This window comes from Octodon degus, unplaced genomic scaffold, assembly GCF_000260255.1.
Source record: "Octodon degus isolate 3935 unplaced genomic scaffold, OctDeg1.0 scaffold00064, whole genome shotgun sequence".
In the NCBI taxonomy this organism is placed as follows: domain Eukaryota; kingdom Metazoa; phylum Chordata; class Mammalia; order Rodentia; family Octodontidae; genus Octodon; species Octodon degus.
Window position 1 is genome coordinate 5,354,583 of NW_004524640.1, and position 18,889 is coordinate 5,373,471.

Genomic DNA, 18,889 nt, shown 5'->3' on the forward strand with positions numbered 1-18,889 from the left:
TGTTCATTCCCTGATGGGCACTTGAGTTGCTCCCGTCTCTTGATTATTCTGAATCATGCTGCCATGAACATGGGTATACAAATGTCTCCTGCAGACTCTGCTTTTATTCCTTTCTTGTGTACACCCAGTAGCAGAATTTCTGGATCATATGGAAATTCTATTTTTAAGGGTTTCTTTTTGTTTTTGTTTTTTTGAGAAATGACTGTAATGTTCCCCATACAGCTGCATCACTTTATATTGTCGCAAACAGTTGACACAGTGTCCAATTTCTCCAGCTCTTCACCAACACTGTCATTTTCTGTTTATTTCTATAACAAACCCTATACTCTTGTGGGTAGAGGGTGGCATTTTGTGGTTTTAACTCGAAATTCCTGATGCTTGTTGGCCAATTGTGTATTGCCTTTGGAAAAGTGTCATTCGAGTCCTTTGTCCACTCTTAAATCAAGTTACTTAAATGTTTTCTGTTGTTGAATTGTAGGAATTCTTGGTATATTTTCAATATAAATCACCTTTCAGCTGTAGGACTTAAAAATATTTTCTCCTTTTTTCCTAGGTTGTCCTTCACTCAGGGGATTGAACCCTTTGATGTAAAAACACATACATTTGATGTGGTCCCATTTATTTATTTTTATTTTTATTGCCTGTTCTTTTGGTGTCCAAGTCTAAGAAATGATTGCCAAATTCAGGATCAGGATGATTTTTTTCCTTTATTTTCTTCCAGGAATTTTCTAGTTTAGGTCTTACATTTGGCTCATTAATCATATATATATATATATATATATATAGTGGTACAGGGTCTCACTACATAGCTCAGACATACAGTTTATTCTCCTGTTTTCAGCCTTCCCAGCACTGGGATTACAGGTGTGCACCACCATATCTGGTCTTAGTAGCTGGCTCAGTGTGCTCTGGAGGTGCGGCTGGCGTGGCACGTGGTGCTGGGCATCAAACCCTGGTCCCTGCGCTTGCCTAAGCAAGCACTTAGTCTGCCATTAATAAATTTTGAGTGAATTTTTTGTGTGGTGTAAGGTAAGGTCAAGTCCATACATTTCCAGTCTTTCCAACACTCTTTGTTGAAGAGACAGTCCTTTCCTGCTTGTGCATTCTTGGCACTCTCGTTGATGATCATTTAAGTGTATACATGAGACACATGAGGGCTTGCTTTGGGTCTTCTTCTACCCCGATAGTCTATGCATCTTGGGATGCAGTACTAAGGATTGAACCCAGGGCCTTTGCTCTGAGCTACATCCCTAGCCTTTTTAAAAAATTATTATTATTCTGAGACAGATTCTTGCTAGGTCACTAAATCGATCAGGCTGGGCTCCAATTTTCAATCCTGCTACCTCAGCCTCCCAGGGTGCTGGAATTGCAAGCACTATGCCACCAGCCTCACTTAGGCCTTTTAAAACACCTAAATAGTAATACATTTCACTACAAAAGAGCTTCATAGGTTAAGTAAAATGTCAAGTTATTTGCTTTGATTTCAGTCATTTTTGTTGTTTTTGTTTTTACAGTACTAGGGATTGAACCCAGGTCCTTCCCACTGAACTGTGTCCCCCACCCAATTTTTATTTTTTATTTTGTGGCAGGGTATTGCTAGATCACTACTTTGCCCAGGCTGTGTTTGAATTTGCCTTTTGCCTTAGCCTGTCTGAATGTTGGAATCACAGGAGTGTGTCACCATGCCTAGCTTTGTATCATTTTTTATGTCAGATTTTTAGAAGGATTGGCCCTTTTTCTTTTTCCAAGAGAAGATCTTGCTATGTAGTGCAAATCAACCTTGAACTCACTATGTAGCCCAGGTTGACTTATAACTTGAGGTGATCCTCCTGCCTCAGCCTCCCAAGTGCTGGGAGATTACAGCCATGTACCACCAGCTCTGGCCATTACTTCTTTTTTAAACCTTGGTAGAATTCCCTAGTGAAATCCCTGGGGTGGGGTGGGGGTTGTGGAATGTTTAATTACTGATCTGACGTCCTTACTAGTTACAATCTATTCAGATTCTTATTTCTTCTTGATTCAATCTTCATTAACCATATTTTATTTTGCCTTCAGATCCATGATGCTTCTTACAATTCATGGTATTTTAACTTTGGGCGTATCTTAGAAATCTGTTCACAATCACCCAGATATTGAGTATGAGATTGTTTGCTTCCTATTCTGCTGTTGTCTTTTGTCTGTACTGTAGTGAGGACAGTCATATCAGGAAGGGTATCATTTGAGGTAAAGGACACAGATTTCAGGGCAATTTATAGTTTGCTTTTGAGATAAGGTCTCCTTATATAGTTTACACTGGCCTTGAACTCACTAATCCTCCTGCCTCAGCCTCCCGCATGCTAGGATTACAGATGTGTGATGCCATACCTGGCAAGGGGCATATTCATGAGGTGCCAGCTTAGCCAGCCCAACCCCACATTACAACCAGCAGAAGAGCAAGAATAACATTCAGTCCGTCTTCACCCCAGTATGTTTTGCTACTTGCCCTAACGTTCCAACCCAGGCTCTTTATATGGTGCATTCAAATCATTTATGATAGGCATACTCTCTTTACCATTAGCAATGAATGCCAATAGCCCATCCTATTAATCATAGGAGGACATGAATGCACATGCAGGAAAGTGTGGCATGCTTGGGAAGTATAGAAAACAGAGATCAAGAATAGACTTAAGGGCTGGAGAGATAGCTCAGTGGACTAATGTGCCTGCTACAGGGACCGGGTTTGATCCCTGGTGTGCTGTGCCAGCTCCCCCCCCCCAGGGCACGCTGAGATGGTAACTGAGACTGGGCCTGGTGGCACACACCTGTAATCTCAGTGTTTGGGAGGCTGATAACAGGAGGATCACTATGAGCCCAATCTGTGTAGTGAAACTCTGTACTAAATTAAAAAAAAAAAAAGAAAAAGAATAGATTTACAAGGTTTTCTGAGCAGCCATGTACATCTATGTGCTACCCAACAGCTATATAAATGTTTGGTTATCATTCATTCTTGATCTTGAGAGCTGCTTTTTACTCATTCACTGAGAGAGTTGAAATTAGACTACAACAGAGTAGAGAATCACTTGCTGAGTGCGTGTGTGGGCTGTCTTATAACTCTTTGCTCTCTGTGCAGTCTTTAACACCTCTGTGTGAAGAAGACAACCAGGCCCAGGAACTCATTAAGAAACTGGAGAATAGTATAACGTTTCTTAGCCAGTGCACAACCCGAGTGGCCAGTAGAGCTGAGATGCTGGGAGCCATCAATCAGGTAACTTGTCTCCATTTCTCTAGTTAGAGAAATTGCTCAAAAGATTTATGTTCCCTAAGATAGGAAGGGGTCTTTAGCAAGACTTTGTTATCAAAGTGTTTAATACTTTCATGTTTAATGTAGGAAATTGAAATATACACATGAAAATGTAAAGAAATATGTTATACTAATATTAGCCAGTGGTCATTATCATAAAATTGTGTTGGGTATTCCTATACACACTGCCTTCCTACCAGGTTATAAACTACTTTCAAATAATAGTATAACCTTTTCCATTCAATATATAGCAGGTATAATTTGTGATATAAACATTATATACACATATTGCCCTTTGGGGGGCTTTACTGGTTGGATAGATATGACTCGTTTAATCAATTCCTTTTATTTGATTATTTCAGATATCCTTAATATTTTTATTTTTACAAATGAGCCTACAATAAATGTCCTTGTACATGAACCTTTGTACATTTATTTGTAAAGAAATAGGATTTCAAAATATATGAGTAGGGGGCCAGGGAGATAGCTCAGAATAAGCGCTTGCCTGGTAGCTCAAGGTCCTGAGTTCAATCCCTGGTACCACCAAAAAAAAAAAGTATGAGCAAATTTCAAAATGTATAAGCGTATTTTTTAAAATATCCTTATTGGAGTCTTTTGAAGTCTATACTAAATAGACTTATTAAAATTTACTTAATAGAGAATATTTCATTTGGGGTGGTTTTTATTTGATATACTTTTCAAAATGTCCTACTTCCTTTTATCCTCTCACTGAAGAACAATTTTATTCTTTGTTTTATTTGTATTAATGTTATATATGAATATAGATTTTTAGAAGCTAAGTAACTCCACAAGTCTTATTATCCATTTTCCTGTGCTCTCGACCAGCTACAACCTGCAGCTCTTTTGCTTTGTTTTATAATAATAGCCAATTAAAATAACGTACACAGTGCCAGTTAGTGATTTATTTTCAATGCCAGTGTTGCTTGTCCTCATGGAGATGTCGCTCTCCAGTCACTCTCTGCCCTTCACATGCGGTCACAGTCCCTCACCCTGGTGCTGTCCTGTCTTCTCTCCTGACCAAGCTTAAAACATAAGGTCAAGCATTAGCTTCTGTGACTTTGCGGGGTATCTCATGTGTTCACTTTCTTGTTTGGTTCTTGCATGTCTGCAACCTTCTTTAATCCAATGAATTACTCAGATAAAAATGGTTGTTTTATATTATAAATTGTATTTGAGTATAAAACAGAAAACCATACAGTCAATGACCTTTGTTAGTTCCCAAACAAAAATGCTTTTGAGCTAGTTTGGGAAATTTCAGTATGTACTAGCATGTTATTTTAAAGCATTTTTTGCTTAGCCTTGTTAAATGTGAGCATGGTATATGGTTAAGGAAATACATTTTCCTTTTTAAAAATATCCTTATTGGAGTCTTTAAGAGTGAAACAAAATGATGTCTATCACTTACATTTTTTAACAAATTCAAAAATGTGAAAAAGATGGAACTTCTTTTGGAGGAAGATGGAACTCTAAGGGCAAAATAGTATCTATTTTTAAAGCTGGAGATGTGCTTAGTTTTTGGCTGTTTGGAAACTAATGTCATAAAAGTTAAAAATACTAGTGAATGAATAGTATTCATCAGATTAATACTTCTACAAACATTCTTATGACTGTAAATTCTATTCCAAGTACTCCATTAAGATGAGTTTCCTTTCTTGACATTAAATTCACATTCTTTCTGATTTTTTTTTAATGGTTGTTTGGGCAGTTTTCTGTTTAAACTAATGGGCAGCTTGAAACACCCAACTGAGTCAATACAGTGCTCAGTGCAGAAGTCTCACCTGAGCCTTATTCCCACCAGCATAAAAAGGGGAACTGGAGGTGAAAACAAGGCCCTGTTGCTTCTCCTGGGGAGGATCATCATGCTGGCTTTCCTGATACGAACTCAGCTTTTACCACCCTCAGAGGAAAAGCTCTGGTTGTTGCTGTTACTAGGGATGGCTGATGGCTGCGGATCTTTTCACGGGAGCTCTGGTCCTCACCTTGTGCATCGCTTTCAGGCTCTAGGGCAGATCCCTCAGCCTGCTGACACAGCCCCTTCACCATGCTGATATAGACTTTCTAGCTGACCTGTGGGCCTTTCCAGTGTAGATCTTTGACTCAGACCCGCATGAGACATTATTGTGGGCTCTAGGTCCCCATCTGGGCTTGTGGAGGACATTACCATGGGAGGTAGGCCTCCAGCTGGACTCATGCGAGATGGGGCCACGGCTTCTAGGCCTTCAGCTGAATTCTTTGGGTCCCTAGTGTGTGGACAGATCTCCTGCATTCTTCTACCTTTGACTCTTTGAGTGAATATCACAAAGTGTTCCTATAAATTATGTGTTCTGTATTAAACCTTTTACATTATAAACCCTGTCTACAACATTGTACAAATGAAAACATCTTTATCCTACTTAACTGTCAGTCTAGTTGGCTGATGGAGTCTATCTAATTTCCTCTAGAATTTTCCTCACGTTGCTTCATTTTCTTCTGATGTCTGGTGTTGGGGTCAAAGTATGAAGCCATTCTAACTTCTGTGCCTTTTACCATATTCTGACTTTCTAGCTTTTAGGGAATCTTCCTTTTTTCACTGCCTTCCCTTGATAGGTGTTCATTTTTACCCACTATTTTAGGCCTTGAGTGACCATTTTTCAAGCTAATAGGTTATGCTCATGGAGAAATTTTTGTTTAATTTCTGTCTTTATAGTTTAGGATTTTTTTCCTGCACTTTTAAAAATTCTTCTTGTTCTTTGGATCTCATCTATGGATCTGTATGGATCTGTGAGCTACCTGTTGGGTCTTTTTACTCCGATTTCAGGGAGATTTCTTCAACTTTATCTTGAAAGTCTTGAGTTATTTTTGTCACTTTAATTTCCCAAAACTCTTGATATACTCAATGTGCCTCTTAAATAATTTCCTCTTAAATAATTATTTCTTAAATAATTTCTCATGGTTGCACTAATTATCTTTAACTGTGAAGTTATTGATAATTTCTTCTAAGTTTTAGTTTTTCCACAGACTGCTTCTTTTTTTATATACATATATACTTAGTACAGCATCTACAGGGTCTCGTTACACAAATCTGACTTACAGTGATTTCCTTCTTTTTTTCAGCCTCCCAAGCACTAGGATTACAGGTGGGCACCACCATGCCTGTCTCAGTCACTGTCTCACTGTGCCCCTTGGGCAGGACTGGCATTGCACACCGGGGATTGAACCCCGGCCACTGTGCCTGCCTAAGTAGGTCCCTTAGTCCTCTGAGCTATCTGGCCAGCACTCCATACAGACTGTTTTTTCCAGGGTACTTTTTTCTGTGTTATGATTCTCTCGTTGCATGCTGGAAGCTTCCCAGTATCTGGTGATGTACCATGGAGCTTATTGGGGCTCTGTATGTGTTGAATGGGAAAAATTCTTGGTGATGTTGAACTCCTCAGAAGGTAGTACCTTTTCTTGGCCCCTGATTCCAATACTTACAGGACTTTCATCTTGGAAAGTTAGATTCCTCAGGGGACATTTTCCATATACCTGTTTGAGATGTAATCCTGGCTGTTGGTGTATGGGAGTTAGAGGAAGACAGACCTCAGTGCTTAATAAATATGTGGATTTTTGCTGTTGTTTTCCTATAAAGGTTTCAAGTTTGCCTTTCTTTATAGCTGAGCAATATTCCATTGTATAAAAATACCACATCCTTTTTATTCCTCAGGTGAATGGGCATTTTGGTTGTTTCTAAGATTTGGCTAAGACAAATTGTGTGGCTACTATAGTATGATGTTTTCAGTTCTTTTGAGAAGATACCCAGAAGGGGAATAGCTGGTTTGAATGGGATTTCCAGTCCTAGTTTTTTGAGGAATCTCTGTGCTGATTTCCATCATGGTTGGACCAGTCTACGTTCCCACCAGTGGTGGAGAAGGGTTCCTTTTTCACCACAGCCTCTCCAGGATTTGTTATTAGTTGATTTCTTCATGATAGCCATTCTTTCTCGAGTGAGATAATATCTCAGTGTTGTTTTTAATTTTCATTTCGCAAGTGGCCAGTGCTGTGGAACATTTGTTCATGTATTTATTTTCCACTTGTATTACATGTGGAAATATCATATTACCTCCCTTAGTGTAAGAACCTGAAAGAAGAAATAAAACCTGAAAAGTATAATAGATGTAGTAAAACAGAGAAACTGGACTTAAAGGTTAAACAATGAAAATGAGAAAAATGCAAAAAGATAGGTAAAAAGGAAGGGGGGAAACATGCAAGTATATAGACAGGATGGCTGAATTGATTGTACTAATAATTTCTATCAGTTTTTTGAAAGCAGCAGTTAATGTGTACAGTTTTCACCTTGACTAACTATATGCAGATATCTGCAATCTAAACAGTGACCTCGAGGGCAGCAATATGTAATACAAAAACCACACTTGAATACCTCTCATCTTGGTCTTCTAAATGTGTCCCATTTTCTAATGTCTTAGCAATTATTATTATACTCTTGTTAAAATCATTGTTTTTAAAGAGTAAAAAAAAAAGGCAAAAAAATTAAGGTTTCTTGAAAGCAAACAGTAATATTCAGTTATCTGTCCAATCTTGCATAACTGTATCTGTTAATCTGAGCCACAGATTGGATGATAAAATTGATAATAGAACAACCACTGTTAATTAGCTATTCTTGTTTTGAAAATCATAACATATGTACTGTTGTATGTTACCCTGTTTCTGTCTTTGTGTCTGCTATTGGTTTTGCTTTTGTTTTTAACTCTTCAAAAGAAAATGAAGTTAAATTTTAAGAAAGAAATATAGTATAAAGAAAAACACAGTTGCTTTCAGTAAGATTTCTTTGCCATCAATTACTTCCAATCCACAGAACCTGTTAATTTTTCTTTAGATTTCCAACATTAGTCTTTCACTGCGACTGTGGAGAGGTTCTCTGCTGGCCAGAGTCGGGTGGGGATCTGCAGCTCTAGTCGCTGTTACAGCCCTTCAACCTTTCCTTAGGTTTGTGCAGTTCACACAGCCACATTCAAACTTCCAGACAGGCCACTGATTCCCATGCCTTTGAGGCCTTCTGAGCCACAACCTAGCTTCTAGGCTCTTCCTACCTTGTGTTTTAGGGGCTCAGACTTCCCAGGCTTCAGTCCCTTTACTACCCAGTCTTCCAAATCTTGTGGCATTATATCCTTTTCTGTTTTGTTCGTCCATGTAGATTCACTTTCAAAGCAAAATTCTTTTTGGCATTTTAATTAGATTGAAGAGGGATGGGGATATAGCTCACCAGCAAATGTGAGGTCCCAGGTTTGATTCCCAGTTAAAAAAAAAAAGAAAAAGGAAAGTGAGCTCATCTAGTTGGATTTAAGGATGGCATGAAGGTAAGTGTGTTTAATCTCCTAGTACTGAGGATAGTTTTCTCTGTCTGCCTGCCTGCCTGCCTGCCTGTCTGTTTCTCTCCCTCTGTGCTGTGTCTCTGCTCTCTTCTTAGAGCCTTAGGCATGCCAGGCAAGCGCTCCACCACTGACCTGCAGCCTCAGCCACCAAGCCTAGTATTTCCAATCTAAAAGTAATTGTTGGGCCAGCCAAATAGCTCAGCAGATTAAAGTGCCTGCAAGCAGGTACAGGGGCCAGGGTTTCAGTCCCTGGTTCTGCTGTACTGGCCCCGCCTCCGGGGCACACTGAGATGGTAATGGAGATTGGGTGTGGTGGTGCGTGCCTATAATCCCAGCTCTTGAGAGGCTGTAAACAGGCAGATCACTAGCAGTCCGACCTAGTAGTGAGACCCTGATCACGCTGTAGACCCTTCCCTAAAATACATACATACATACATACATACATACATGTAATTGCTCTTATTTTTCCTAATAGGAGAGCCGGGTTAGTAAAGCAGTTGAAGTGATGATCCAGCATGTAGAAAACCTAAAGAGAATGTACGCCAAAGAGCATGCTGAGCTAGAAGAGCTGAAGCAGGTTCTCCTGCAGAACGAGAGGTCTTTTAACCCTCTCGAAGATGGAGGTAATGCGAATCTAAATAGTGTTCATTGTGCTTTTGTAACAGTTTCCCTTCACACGCCCTTCCTGTGTCTCACTGTGCCTTTATAAAAAGCTAGTTAGGTTAAGAGAGAGTTCTTCAATTGAGAGCGTTTTTAATCCTGATCATTGAGCTGACTCTCACTTGCCCAACTGATGCCAAATACCATGAACTTCTTCTGCACAGCAAGTCAGGAGCAAAACCTTATTTGTGAGCCAATCTCAGCCACAATGGTTTTGTTGCTGAGATTTTTAACTAGATTTAAAATCCTCCCATCTAACCCTTTTTTTTTTCACAGAGAGAAATAGAGAAGAGGTTAATATGATGGAGTTGTGACAGAACCATGATTGGAGTTCAGCTTTCCCTCACTGCAATGTGGTGTTCTTGGGATGCTCAGCTAACCTATGAAACTAAATTAGGGTGATAGCGTCAGGACTCATGTAAAATATTTCAAAATTTGTTACTACATTCCATGCCTTTAAATGTAAAATGAAAAAACGCTTCAGAGCAGCAGCAACCCTGGAAAGGGCTCAGAACTGATTTATGGTTTGGAAAACAGACAGCTGAGGCCGCAGGAAAAATCTCATCACACACATGGCTTCTATAAATCTTACAGTTGTTTTATTTCAGTCTGCCCTTTGCTGAGCAGAACTCTTACTATAATGACCTTTTCCTACTTCTGAAAAAGGAACTATTTACTTGCTACCCATCCAGTGGCTTCCTTTGTTTATGAGACCGTTGACAATTAGTGCCCGCGGTGAGTCAGCAAGCCTTGTGCATGCGGAGGACCACACGGCACCAGGGAAGGTGGTAACTGTTATGTGTCACCAAAGCGAGGATACTTATTCTGCCCTGTAGCCTAGGGTGTTAAGTAAATCTTTCTTGACCTTTGCTTTACTTTGTGAAGGATTCGCATTGTCCCTCTAACATGGATTGCACGTGTGATTTCCAACATGTGCAAATGTTTTTCCTTTCAGATGATTGCCATATTAAAAAGCGGTCAGCTTCCCTGAACTCCAAGGTAATTCCTCGTTCACTCAGTATGTCACTTAATGTCTGCGCAGTGTTTGTTGGCAACCAAAATATTCTAAAATATTTGAAATTCCATGCCTTTAAAGGTAAATCACAACGCAGTGATTTTATTTTGCATGTGTGTATATGGTACGTGTATTTCCTTATGTTGTTCCTGGAGAATGCTTTTATACTGCCTGGTGAATTTGTGGCACATTTGCTTGGTAGCATGGTAAAAGCTTGTACAACAGTAGTTTTTGTCATGAAAACCAAATTTTATAGCTGGGTGTGTTAGTGCATGACTGTAGCCTCAGCACTTTGGGAGACTGAGGCAGGAAGTGCCCAAGTCTGAGCCCAGCCTAATCAGCTTAGTGATTTAGCAAGATCTTGTCTCAACCCAAAACAATAAAAAAAAAAAAAAAAAGATTTGGAGGGCCGGCCAAATAGCTCAGCAGATTAAAGTGCCTGCAAGTAGGTGCAGGGGCTGGGGTTCAATCCCTGGGTATGCTGTGCTGACCCCACCCCTGAGACATGCTGAGAGGGCAATTGAGACTGGGCATGGCGGTGCACACCTGTAATCCCAGCTCTTGGGAGGCTATAAACAGGCGGATCACTACGAGTCTGATCTCGTAGTGAGACCCTAAATACCCTATAGACCCTCTCTTAAAATTAAAATAAATAAAAAAAGATTTGGGTGTGGTGGCGCATACCTGTAATCCCAGAACTTGGGAAGCTGAGGTAGGAATACAAAAAAAAAAAAAGTAAATAATTTTTTTTTTACAGGGCTGTAGGCTGTACTCAAATATTTTACAGTTCAAGGGCCCTGGATTCAATCCCAGTACACACACACACACACACACACACACACACACACACAGTGGACAGAGGCACTCTGCAAATAATATAGCAGATGCCCAAACTCCTCACAGATCATTCTGCTCCTCCCCTGCTAGTCCACTGCCCTCAGGCCTTGCTTGGTCCTCAGGGTCGAGATCACTCCTTCTGATCCAGGTACCAAGTCCTCGCTGCCACATCAAGTTACTCAGCAAGGAAAAGTAAGAATTAAAGGCCAGGGCCGGGATATAGCTCCGTAGCTCAGCACCTGCCTGGCAAGCATGAGGTCGTGAGTTCAATTCCTGGTATTAAAAAACAAAAGCAAAGGTAAATATTTCTGTAAAAACATCTTCCTGAAAAATGTTCCCCACAAGTCCAACATGGTATGTCCATTTTCATTCTTGATGGAAAAATGAGCCAGAAAAATACCATTTGGGGCTGGGGATACAGCTCAGCAGCATACGTGCCTGCCTGGCAAACACAAGGTCCGGAGTTCAATCCCCAGTACCAAAAGAAAAGAAAAATACAGTTTTTTATTCTAGAAGCCTTATGCCTGGCTAAAAATCAAGGAGTGAATGGGATGTTGAGGATCTACCTGCAATTTTTTGCAATAGCTTAAAAATCAAGATTCCACAGATAAAAACTTTTTGTACAACTAGATTTAAAATCATCCAAACTATTTTTTTCAAAAATAGAACCGAGAAATACTGAAGTGGTTAATACTATGGAGTTGTGACAGAATTATGATTGAAATCCACCTTTCACTGCAATTTGACGTTGTTGGGATGCCCAACTAATCTATAAAATTAAATTAGGATGATAGTTTAAGGACTTATGTAATAAATTTTAAAATTTGTTACTACATTTAAAATAGTTTTCTCTCAAGTTGTACTTTTTTAAAAAAAAAATGTCTTTGGCACAGGGTCTTGCTATGCAGCTCAGACTCGTAGTGATCCTCCTGTTTCAGCCTCCCCAGCGCTGGGATTACAGGTGTGCACAACCATACCCAGTCTCAAGGGATGGTTCAGACCACTGAGCTATCTCTGTGGCCCACGTTGTACTTATTTAAGCCACAAGAATACCGTATAATTTTCCTCTGCAAACCTCAAGACTGATTTATAAATGCATTCACTTATTAAAATATCATGGCAACTCATTCATATGTAAAACCAAGAATGTTGGTGTCCTGGCAGTGGAGAGTAGAATGGTGAGAGGATTGGGCAAAGGTTGACCAACAGGAACTAGGTAGGATTAAGAGGTCTGGTGGGCTGTGCTGCAGTAGGGCCCCTATAAACAGGAATGTACCATTCATTTCAAGAAGCTAGACCAAGATTTTTGAAAATGTTCACTGCAAAATGATTTAAGCAAGCAAATTGGTTGAGCAACAGCCGTGACTCATCCATATAGCTGACACTGACAAAGGATCTACAAACTGCAGTATAGGGTTTCAGGGTAAATCCTAAGGGGATTTGTCTGACCTTGTCAAATACAAAAGTTACATTTCGTGGTACATAGGTCTTGCTTTATCTTGGTCTTAACTATCCAGCAGAAAAGTATAATACTGAGGTATAAAAAATAAAGCCATATTAATATGCTGAGCTGTAAAAGGCTCAAGCCAACAAATTCTGACATTGCTAGTCCTACGGATAACCCTCTACTATTATGGACTACTGAACTATATTGGATCATTTTGCTGAATTCACGCACCTAAAATATTTAAATGGCAATGGAATACCCATCTCTGACAAAACTAAACAAAAAAAGGGGATACAAATAAAGGACCATTTTGTATCTGTATATACAAAATAGGATAGATATACAGCTACTTTCTCTTAATGAGAAGGAAGTTTTGTACTGATAGTGTTTGGGCAGGATATCATATCTGCATCTTGTATGATGAATAACCACTATGAAGACAACAATATGCAATGTATTCATTATTGAAACTGTCCTATTAATTGGTTTTGAAACTGTCTCATTGCTATTTGTTCCTCAATAAAATTAATAAACAAAATGATTTAAACATGCAGTGTATACATAGGAACATTACATGGTACTCCACTGATACATGTAATTTTTGTTCATATATATATATATGCATTTGGTACAGGGTCTGCAGGGTCTACAGGGTCTCACTATGTAGATTGGACTTGTAGTGATTCTCCTGTTTTCGGCCTCCCAGGCTCTGGGATTACAGGTGTGCACTACCATGGCCAGTCTCAATCTCCATCTCAGCATGCTCTGGGGCCCGGGCCAGCAGGGCACACTGGGGATTGAACTCTAGCCGCAGAACTTTGCCTAAGTATGTACTTTAGTCCACTGAGTTATCCGGCCAGCCCTTGTTCTTATATATTTTTCACTAAATTTATTTTTAACTGATAAGGTGAAACCTTAAATGTATTGAGAAAAATGAAACTATGAAAAAAAGCTATAAATGTAGTTGCATATTAATCTCCTCTTGCTTTGGGGGATAATCTTAACTTTTTCTTTTCTTTTTTTGAAGCAGAGTGTTTCAGTCAGGTCTTTAGCTTACTATGTAATCCAGGTTGGTCTCAAACTCACAGTGATCCTCCTGCCTCAACCTCCCAAGTACTGGGAAGCCAGGTGCGTCCTACCATACCTGGCTGGGGTGGGGGGAGGCGGCTAATCCTTTGAAGCATACAAACAATGATAGCAGAAGGGAGAAAGTACAGGCTACATTTGGCTGGATTAAGAAAATAAAAATTTTCTTCTATCAAAATAAAACATGGACAAAAGGTCATAAGCATAAGCAGACGATTTCAACACAGACAATGCTCAATGTTAGTAGAATATGAAAACCCAAGTGAAAAATTTTATATTTCTTAATTTATTGGCAGAAATTATAATCTCATGTTGCACAAAGTAGAATATCAATTAGTAGGATATTTCCTTTTTTTCATAATTTTATTGATAAGCAAATAGCAATGAGACAGTTTCAAATCAAATCGCTAGGACAGTTTCAATAATTAACACACTGCATACATTCTTCCTAGAGGTTAATTGCTGTACAAGATGTGGACATGATATCCTATTTACAAACACCATTAGAACAAATCATTCTATTCATTAAGAGAATATAACTATATATTTATCTTAACCACTTTGAATACACAGATACAAAATGGACATTCGTCTGTATACTCTTTTTTTTGCTAAGTTCCGTTATTTGAATATTATAGGTGTGTAAACTCAGCAAAATATTCCAAAAGAGTCCAGTAGCCCATAATAGCATTGGGTCTTCTGTTTAACTGGCAATGTCAGAAATTGTTTACCTGAGTCCCCCACAGCTGAACATAACAGCATGGCTTTACTTCCTATATTTCGTCTTCATACTTTTCTACTGGATGGTTAAGACCAAGGTAAAGCAGGACCTGTGCAACAAGAGTTGTAGCTTTTTGGTCAGAGAAGGTCAGTGAAATGCCCTCAGGATTTATCCTGAGATCCTGTACCTCAGATTGTAGAATCTTTGTCAGTGTCAGCCATGTGGATGAGTCACAGCCATTGCTTGGCCAAGTAGGACATTTCTGAAAGGCGATTTGTCTAGAAACAATCTTTGAAAGTATGCTACTGTTTAACTTCGCAGTCCTCCAGCGCATGGGTGTATATGTACAAGAATAACCTGAGCTGTTGCAGATAAAGACAGCATATTGGGAGTTATCTAACTACATTTTCTCCTTTTGGATAGCCATCTTCCCTTCGAAGAGTGACTATTGCCTCTTTACCCAGAAATATTGGAAATGCAGGAATGGTAAGCAAATTCCTACGTGGTGTTTTTTCTTCTTTCTTGTTTACATTCAGAATAAAAGTCAGTGTTATCATCTGGCGCTAGTTTTGTAATTTTTTGAATAAAGTCACATTTATAAGAAGTCTCCTCTACAAACTGCACCATATCACACACCAAAGCCTGGAGAAAGACACACCCATGGGCCCGGCTGTTTGACTTCAATCTCTCCACTGCTTTGGCATCTAATTTTGCATCTTCAGAACTGGAACCCTCAGGGACTGGGGAGATGGCTCAGAGGAATAAGTGCTTCTCTGGCCAGTGCAAGGGCCTGAGTTCAATCCCTGGTTCTGAAAACAAAACAAAACAAAACAAAAAAACTAGAACCCTCAGTAAGCAAGCTTATTTCTGGATCAGCAGGCCAGTATGAAATTCATTTAACTCCAGCTGTTTTCTGTCAGTTGATACACTGGCCATCTATCTCTTCATTATCTCCTGATGGTCTGTGCTTTCCCTCTTCATTTTTCTGAGATTTTTGCTTTGGGGCTTCTACTCCTGGGAAGAGCTCCATCCACAGGCTGAGCAGAGTTAAGGGGTTGACATTAGAAAGCCTTGGTATTTGACCTGTCATGCTGTCAGTTTGGGTGCTGACTGCCCACCCTGCCCGCACGCTTTCCAGATTTTGCATCTGCCCTGCTTCTTTCATCCAAGCCTAGTTGCCTCTGCTGACCAGGAAATTCGATCCTGTCAGGCATGATTCTGACAGACCGACTGGGATGTAACTTCCCCCTAGCAACTGAGCCCTACATGTTCTTGATGAAAACGACTTTCATCTGACTAAAGTATATAACCTTGCTTCACCTTACTAAATATTTTATTTCATGCCTAAACTTCTAAAGGTGGCTGCCATGGAAAATGAGAGATTTAGTAGACGGTCGAGCAGTTGGTAAGTGTAATTTTATGGTTGCTTTTTGGGAGTCTTACTATTTTATAATGGTGCTAAAGTAAACAGGCTTTGGAAATAAGTGGTATATACAGTATATTATATTTTGATGTGTTCAGAATATAAAAAATTACAAAAATTGGTATATGGCAAGTTATAAGTTTTGATAATTATGAAATAGGAGTTACAGGAATAACTCCAGGGCAATAATTAGAACATTTAATTTTTGTGCTGACTTAAGCAGTAGGAAATAAATCACTAATGGCTACTGATGTATTTGACATATGGCTATTATTTTCCTTATTTAGGCGCCTACTGGGGCCAAAGCAGAGCGAACACCGCCCTTCATTACACCGGTTTATTAGCACCCATTCCTGGGCAGATGCTGAAGATGAAAAATGTGAACTAAAGTAAGAGTAGCTTAACATATTTATGAAACAGACATGAGCTGAGGCATAAACAATGGGGTCACTTTAATTCTACTAAGAGAAAGTTAAGCATCAACAAATAGATAATTCATTGTGAAAGGCTTTTAGAAACCGTGGAGTACTCCACAGTTGCTGTTTGTGGACACACTCTTTTGTGGTTCTCAGAACAACAATGTTGGAGGTTTTCAGTTAGAAGAGATGCTGGAATTTGCCAGATCTGTAAAGATTCTATACCCTGAGGTGTGTGCCAAAGACCCATGGAAGCAACATCTCTGTATAGATTTTAAAAATACGTGAAATGTCTGCACACAGAAGGACCCATGTTTTAATCCTGGGACCCACTGCATACTTCGCAAAGTTCAGATTTAATTTATCCTAGTAAACCTTTCCCAAGTTGAGAGGGAAAGCACGAATGCATTCCTTTAAAGTTTGTGATCTGTTTTCTGCTTATGATTTCTATGGAGTTTTTGTAAACAAAAGATTGAGGAACTGAAAAGCAAGAATGTGCTTGATTTTGCCTTTTGGGCCTTATTTATTTTTAATTCAGTCTACCTCATATTTTCTGTAGATGGTTGTAAAAAGTCGCGATGTAGTTCCTTTGGCAATGGTGAGGGCACGCGAAGCTTGGGATTTTGAAATTCAGCTGCCCACCAGGAACTACCAGTGACTATGATAATGGAATGATAACTCTGAGGCGTGACAACATCTCTTTGGATAAAGATTTAACTTTGAATAGTCAGTTGTTATTCCCCATACATGGAATACTAGTTTAGTTTAACAAGAGAGTATTTTCACAAGTGCTTTTTAAAATTAAGACTTGTAGGGGCTGGTGAGATGGCTCAGTGGTCTAAAGCACCTACTTAGAACAAGTTTAGCAAAGCACAGGGACCATGGTTCAATCCCCCAGCACCATATGCCAGCCAGCCCCGCCCCCTGGTGGGCTGAGCTGGCCACACACACATAAATAAAAAAAAATTAAAATTAAGACTTGTAGAGAAACAGATGAAACTTTTGAGTTTTATTCCAAATTGTCACTACTTAAAAACCGTAGAGAACAGAGTAAAATAAAACAATGATATAGGATACTAAGATCAGTGTGGTAGAACACTTAATAGTGAAAAAAAATTACTATAGTTCACATAAAGAAAACAAATATATCTCTATTTCTATCTATCTGTCTATTTTTTTTCCTGATACTGGGGATTGAACTAGGGACCCTGCACTTGCCAGGGAAGAGCTTATTCTACTGAGCTATCTCCCTGGCCTCATATATCCATATTTTTAATGTACAGTTAAATACACATATGTACCAAGAACTGCCAGCAATAACATTGATTATTAGGAATGAGAGTGAGACTGATTTTTATAAATTTTTCCTTTTTGTGTATTTTGTCAATATTCCAACTCTTTTTATAATTATTTAAAATTTTTTTTTAATTTAGTGGTAGAACTTTTAGTCTTAGCCATCAGATCTTTGTAAAACAAAACAGATATTCATGAGTCTATTGAACGATACAGTAAAACTCACCAATGGTTTAAAGGTGATTATAGCACAATATTGTTCACTTCAAATATTAAAAAACTGTGCTTATTATTTGCAGAACTAAAGAGGACTCAGAATCACCTAGAGAAGAAGTAGTTGAAAGGACAAGAAAGCCAAGCCTTTCTGAAAGGAAAAATATTCCCTCCAAGTGGGATTTCTGTCCCATGTAAGTTGTCTACTTGCTCTATGATTCCTTTTCAATGGAATGGTAAGGGGTAAGGCAGGGCTAAGAGTACTAAGCAATTTCTTTGCCCTAAGACTTGCCAGATTTATAAATTAAAGATGAGTAATGAAACCTGTAAGGTCTACTATACTGGTTACCCTTGAACCTATTTTTTTTTAATTATGTATTTGATACAGGATCTCACTACGCAGCTTGGACTGTAGCAATCCTCCTGTTTCAGCTTCCCCAGTGCTGGGATTATAAGTGTGCGCCACCATACCAGGTCTCAGTGGCCGGCTCAGCACACTCAGAGCAGGGTCAGCACAGCATGTGGTACCAGGGATCAAACCCGGGTCCTTGTGCTTGCCTAGGCAGGCACTTAGACCACTGCACTATCTCCCCAGCCCCAAACCTATTTGATAAAAGGCACTAAAGTTCATGGTGTCAGGAATCTGACTCTGGAGCCAGATATTTTGGATGCAGGTGCGAGCTGTCTAGCTACAAGCCTGCGCAAGCATAAGCCACTTCCACTTGTGAGATTTAGTTTCCTGGTGTAGAAGATGTTAACGGTAGCTGTGTCCCTGTGTTGGTGTCATGCCTAAAGGAAGTAGCACCTGGAATGTGCTTAATATGGTACCTAGAGTAGAGTTAAGTGATGCTGAAGGGTTAGTCTCTTATGTTTCTAAAAGAAATAGTCTAAATTTTACCACAGAGGCATCTGGTATGTTCAAAACCATCACTGGACAGATGTAAGTTTGCAAGTATGTACACCCACATCCTGCCCTACCAAGTAAATACTGTAGTATTATGCTTGGTTCCACCGTAGCAATAAAAACGAGGTACTTGATTGAAAGAATGAAATATCTGTATGCACTTGTAAGACTTACTGTCTAACAGACATAAATTTTAAGTCAATCACTTTCTTTTTTCTTTTTTTT

General features: G+C 39.3%; 1 protein-coding gene across 1 annotated transcript in view; it reads left to right on the plus strand.

Moving 5' to 3' along the window:
- Lrmp (lymphoid restricted membrane protein) overlaps positions 1 to 18,889 on the plus strand; it is a 136,605-nt gene that overhangs the window by 116,644 nt on the left and 1,072 nt on the right. The window contains exons 14-20 of the mRNA XM_023718936.1: positions 3,110 to 3,244; positions 9,125 to 9,272; positions 10,265 to 10,308; positions 14,839 to 14,901; positions 15,774 to 15,820; positions 16,126 to 16,227; positions 17,847 to 17,954. Of these exons, the coding sequence (XP_023574704.1) occupies positions 3,110 to 3,244; positions 9,125 to 9,272; positions 10,265 to 10,308; positions 14,839 to 14,901; positions 15,774 to 15,820; positions 16,126 to 16,227; positions 17,847 to 17,954 (647 nt within the window). The remainder of the gene's footprint in view (positions 1 to 3,109; positions 3,245 to 9,124; positions 9,273 to 10,264; positions 10,309 to 14,838; positions 14,902 to 15,773; positions 15,821 to 16,125; positions 16,228 to 17,846; positions 17,955 to 18,889) is intronic.